The sequence below is a fragment of the Silene latifolia genome, chromosome Y, assembly GCF_048544455.1.
Source record: "Silene latifolia isolate original U9 population chromosome Y, ASM4854445v1, whole genome shotgun sequence".
In the NCBI taxonomy this organism is placed as follows: Eukaryota; Viridiplantae; Streptophyta; class Magnoliopsida; order Caryophyllales; family Caryophyllaceae; genus Silene; species Silene latifolia.
In genome coordinates, this window is record NC_133538.1 from 251,234,062 (window position 1) to 251,240,476 (window position 6,415).

The 6,415-nt window shown below is 37.0% G+C and overlaps 1 protein-coding gene across 1 annotated transcript; it reads right to left on the reverse strand.

Annotated features, from left to right (window-relative positions):
- Positions 1-441: 441 nt before the first annotated feature.
- LOC141630439 (uncharacterized) lies at positions 442-5,356 on the reverse strand. The gene is made up of 8 exons (XM_074443261.1): positions 5,237-5,356; positions 4,494-4,835; positions 2,929-3,052; positions 2,296-2,824; positions 1,856-2,202; positions 1,628-1,704; positions 943-1,008; positions 442-506 (listed from the first exon to the last, which is right to left on the reverse strand). The coding sequence occupies exons 1-8, from the start codon at positions 5,286-5,288 to the stop codon at positions 442-444; spliced, it is 1,602 nt and encodes a 533-aa protein (XP_074299362.1). The 5' UTR covers positions 5,289-5,356.
- Between the last annotated feature and the right edge of the window lie 1,059 nt (positions 5,357-6,415).

Below are 6,415 nucleotides of genomic sequence, written 5' to 3' on the forward strand. Positions count from 1 at the left end.
ACACTACGACAAACTAAAAAGTCTTCATTATTAACAACCGACAGTTACATTAACTTAACGCGACCCCACTTCATTTCTTCGGTTTACCGCCCCCAGGCTTTGGTACTGGACGGGGTTGGGCACGGCTGACATCCTTAGAGCTGGTGTTAACCAGACCTTGTGGACGATCTCTAGCACGAGTGTACCGAGCTCGTACGAGCGGCCCGAGCTCTGTGTGCCAATGTCCTCTATCCCCAAGGAAAAAGAGGGCGGGAGAACCACCTTCTCTAAAGCCTGGTCCACCTGATCAAGCATGGCAATAAAGTCGGCATAGAATGCGGGGTCACCATCCAATTTCTGCGTAAAGGTCTCTTCCACTTCACCCGCTGCTTCACCATCTTCGCTCGCTTTGTCCCGCACCTGCTGAGACAATGGAGGATCCGCCACCATTTCGCCGCCACTTCACGATGTAAGCGCGAAATCAACCCTCGGTTCCTCTTTGTCTGGTACCATTTCAGTACTCGCTCCTGTACATGGATAAATATGACTTTTTAAACACATTGAACATTGGCACAACATACCTAGCTTTTAATATCACTTTTTAAGACAGGTAGATATCACACCTACTATGCTCACATTTTAACATTGAATCAAAATGTAACCAACTTTAGACAGATTGTCACCATTTTAAATGCTCAACAAACACCTACATATCACATCTAATATGGTAACATGTCATCAGTCCACAGGAATGTCTGTAAATTTAGTCACTTTGTGACCATTTTGAGTTTTAAACACATACAACCTTCTGTACTTAATGAAACTACATATCACAACGACCGTTGGCACATTTTAACAGTCAATCATTATGGAACCATCATAAGTCAGAATGTAACCATTTTAAACAGATACCCACAGACAACTTTCTCCCCCATTTCATACTACAACACCTACATATCTGACCGATGATGGTCACATGCTCACAGTCCATAAGAATGGTTACATTCCTTATCAGAATGTCAACCTTCACTGTATTAAACAAACAGAACATGATGTCATATTTTAATCTAAAAGAACTACATATCAGAACTACTAGGGTCACATTTTGAAAGTAGATCAGAATGTAACCATCTTAAGTAAAAATGTGACCATTTATAGTTTAAAGACACACTACATGTCCTCACATTACATACTATAACACCTACATATAACAACTACCAGGGTCACATTTTGAAAGTAGATCAGAAAGTAACCATCTGAAGTCAAAATGTGACCATTTTTAGTTTAAAGACACACTACATGTTAATATTCCATAATAATGTAACCATGGTTTGCCAAAATATCACCCTTCATAGTAAAAAACAATCAGAACTTGATGTCATATTTTAATCTTAAAGTACTACATATTAGAACTACCAGGGTCACATTTTGAAAGGATATAAGAATGTAACCATCTTAAGTAAAAATGTTACCATTTATAGTTTAAAGACACACTACCTGTCCACACATTACATACTATAACACCTACATATCACAACTACCAGGGTCACATTTTCAAAGTTGATTAGAAAGTAACCATCTTAAGTAAAAATGTGACCATTTATACTTTAAAGACACACTACATGTTAATATTCCATAATAATGTAACCATGTTTTGCCAAAATGTCACCCATTATAGAAAACAATACACAGAACTTGATGTGGCATTTCATTCTAACACAACTCCTACATATCAAAACTAAATTGGTCAAATTTCATAAGTAAACCAGAATGGGCGCAATTTTATCAAAAATGTGACAATTTCAAAGATTTCAAGACATAACATGCTATCAAGTTTCAGACTGCAACAAACATAAATGGATGTCGTCGGACTTACGTCATTGTACAGACGGCGCAGATCCTCATCTGAAGGAAGGTCATCTGGTAGTGCGAAAGACACAGTCCTACATCCCTTGGCCTCGGACGAGCCGCTTCCTGCCTGATAGGGTGGGGAACATGATCAAGTCCTTCAACCGGTAGTCTGTAGAATGATTTCTCCAGATGAAGGGATATAGGATACGTGGTCAGGTCCAACACCCCTATCCCGAAGCCCTTATGGATGGTGTAAGCTTTGCACTCCTCTTTAACTCGCTTCTTCACTGCCTCATACGGCCAATGTTGTATCAAGGGCAGTCTTCTGGCCTCAGGCTCACCCCTCCAAATCATTCGGTGAAAGTAGACTAACTGAAAGAACATTAAGCGACCCCAATACTTTTGGAGTCGTTCCCTTTCCATGATTCAACAGAAAAGTCAAACCGATCCAAGATGTAAGAGCACCCGATCCAGCCTTTGGTACGGCAGAACATCCTCCACTGCCCCAAGCAACCTAGTGTCAACACGATTGTGAACGGTTGGGACCAAGAACGATCCCATCGCAAACAAGACAAACATTTTCTTAAATTCTGGTCCACCTTCCACCAATTGCAGCATCTCACCCCGAACCTTGTCCAACACTATTTCTTTGTTTGGTAAAGCACCGAACCTCTCTCTCCATCCGTGCAATAGTTCCTTATCGTCATTATTAGTTGGCACATCCTCACCCCCACATGGTAACATAAAGACATCATACACATCATGTTTACTGATTGAGAAACGATCAAACCTGTTGAATAACATCAACCTAGTGTGCGTATCGTAGCGCTCCAACAACCAATCAACCATGGTATGAATAAACTTAGACGCCTTCAGCTCTAGAAGACCTCCGAACCCAATATCTTCCACATCTTTCCTCTGAGCTGACGATAAATGCTGTATGACATAATGCAGGGACGCTGGTGATCCATGTCCCTCGACCGCCTTCACTTTCCTATGATAGGACACAAACAATTACTCGTTAAAGAAAAAAGATAACATGGGTAACATGAAGTGAAGACTGTAACATGAAGAGAAACAATTCGATGGTTAACATACGTTCCTTCCTTCCTCTGTCGCTTCTTTTTCTGAACCACTGCCCCCTCGGGTAACTTTCTCTTCGATCCCTGACCAACCTCCATCTTCTTCGGTCTTTCGACAACAGCTGCTACTTTTCGAGAATCTGGTGCAAAAAATTGGTCAAATTTGCAAATTTCAAAAACATGCCACCATACTGCCTAGTTATGTTACCATTTTAGCATGCAAATCTCCCCAAACACAAACATACATATTTACATGTAAGATGGTAACCACACAACATATTACAGATGTAACCATCTCTGAAGAATAATATAACCATTTTTGAATGTGTACTATAAGGCAAGATGGTTACAGCTGAATGCTAAAGTATATGTTACCATGTTAACATTTATGCAATATGGTCACATAATAAAGATTTTATAATATCACCATATGTTACCATGTTAAGATCTTTAGCCTTCACCAAGGTAGTCACATTTCTACGAAAAACTGGTCACATAATATAGATTTAATAATGTCACCATTTTTATTCATGTGTAATCATCTAATGTCTATTATGTTACCATGTTAACATATTTACAAATCACCAACATAGTCACATTTCTTAACAAAAGTGGTCACATCATATAGATTTAAGAATGTCACCGTTTTTAATATAGATGTCACGATGTTAATTCATGTGTAATCATCTAATGTCTATTATATTACCATGTTAACATATTTACAAATCACCAACATAGTCACATTTCTTAACAAAAGTGGTCACATAATATAGATTTAATAATGTCACCACTTTAAATATAGATGTCATGATGTTAATTCATGTGTAATCATTTAGTGCCTATCATGTTACCATGTTAACATATTTACAAATCACCAACATAGTCACATTTCTTAACAAAAGTGGTCACATAATATAGATTTAATAATGTCACCATGTTTTTATAGATGTTATGATTTTAATTCATGTGTGTTCCTCTATTGTCTATTATGTTACCATGTTAAGATATTTAGGCTTTATCAAGGTAGTCACATTTCTCAAGAAAAGTTGTTACATAATATACATTTGATAATGTCACCATGTTTTATACAGATGTTGCTATATGTAGTCTTGACGAAGATGGTCACAATATCCAACAAAAATGGCCACATAATAATGATTAATAATGTCGCCATGTGTTATACAGATGATGTTACCAGTTTCAATTAAGTACCCTTCACTAAGATGGTCACATTTCATCGCATATACATGCCAAAAGGATATGTTAAGACTTTAACATTTATTCAGCACAAGACAATGTCGTCACACTTTAAAGATGACAAATATGTCACCTTGTGTTAGCATATCTGTTACCCTGTCAATATTAGTTCAGACCAGCCTAACAAACAGTTACATTTATTCATCACAACAAATGTGGATACATTCTACAACTGTCAAAATTGTGATAAGTCTTATGCATATCTGTTACCCTGTAAATATTACCTCAATTCACCCTCACAGAGCCACATAACGCTAACCAGGGCACATTTATCAGTTCAATTGATCACATTCGTCAAATAAAATGGTCACATATGAAGCTTACCGTTTACCACGGATGATTCTTCCTGCGTCTTCTTCTTTACACCAAGAGCAGCGGCCATTTTGACGACTTTTTCAAGAGCGTCTGCCAAACCCCCATCCTCTGACTCCTTCACATGCTTATCTTCCTCATCACTTCCTTCTTCCTCCTGATCACTGTCTTCCATGTCCTCCTCCTGACCACTGCCTTCCTCCTCCTCACTGTTTTCCGACTCGTCTGAAATCTCCTCTGAACCATCAATCTCTTCATTTTCTTGCGTATCCACCGGATCTCTAAAGGAAATCCCCGATTTCTCTTTTTCTTTTCCCTTCTGCGTCGCAATCTTCCCTTTACCTTTCTTATCACCTACTCATCCATCAATAGTGGAAATATTAGATTTTGTAAAACACAATAAATTATTCAACCAAAAATTTACATGCATGCATTATTCAACAACAAAATAATTGTAAAACCCTAATCGATCGTTTATTCATCAAAAAATATGTTAAACCATAATCGACAAAGTGTTTAATCCGATTTTGTCATAATACTCACATTTTAATCATCAACAACAATCATGATGAAGACGAAAATGTCATAATACTCACATTCTAATCAACAACAATCTGTTTATTCGGTTTATTAATAAAAAATAAACATTTGCTTTATTCAACAAAAAACATGATGAAGACGATGAATAATGATGAAGACGAAATTGTTTATTCGGTTTACTAAAAAAAATCAACATCCCGAAACAAAAAACATACCATCCATTGCTTTCTTCGGCGATGTCCTTCTAGCCATTTGTTTCTTGCCCATTCTGATGAAAACGATGAATAATGATGATGAAGATATTGAATATATTTGCAGATCAGGGATGATGAAGACGATGAATGATGATGAAGATATTGAATATTTGGGTTTTTCTGGGGTTTCAAGAGAGAGGGTTTGGATGATTAGAAAATCTGATGAGAGAGGGAAGGAAATTATTTGACTGGGATTTTCAATGCGGTTTTGATGAGAGAGGGGATGAAAAACGTCAAACTTGGAAACCCAACCAACAACAATTCTTTTTTTATTCAAAATGTCAAATCCCGCCTCTCTCTTCATTTTTTGTCATTTCCAATGCTAGACGGGTCAATTTCGCCCATTTACAACAATATGGTCTGAATTTAACCCGTCTCTCCGTTGTGACGGATACCTTCCGTCACAAGGGAGACTAATTGATCTTTTAATTAGTCCCAAATCTATGCAAACTCTAATTTTAAGAGTATAAATATACTCTTATGCATCATCAGAGAATTCCACGATAAGACAAACAAAACGGAAGAGATCTAATTCCATATTCAAATTCAATACTCTTTCAAATTACCGTCTCAAATATACTACTATAGTGTCAAAATAAAACCATTCATACATACATCGTCCCAGTTCTATATAAGCACATAAGAGCCAATAATTTACGACAAAGTCGAAATTTATTAATAGTCAATATCCACATAGACCTGAGGGTAGCGATATCAAATAAGTTTTCTCTACTCCTTTTATTTAATTCTTTTGTCTTTTATTTATTTTCTCTATTTTATTGGGTTAACTAACCTATTAATTTGTCAGTGTAAATAATTGTATAATGTTTGTTACTAACTTTCTTTTTTCTGTCTTAAATTCGTCAAATATATAATATTACAAATAAATAGTAGAGGCCGTCAGTTTGACAGGCGGTCCGGGTGCCTAACACCTTCCCTGACTGTACCTTTACCCCTGAATCCGCAATCTTTGGTTTAGGCCGGAGGGACGGATCAGTCCCCATTCCAGGGATCAAAAGGGCCTTTTTCCGTTAACTTATTTTTGTATGTTTTTTATAAAACCTACTGGCGACTCTATACTAATTATTTATTATATTTTCAAAATTGAGATTTTTTTCAGGGATCTCACATTGACTAACT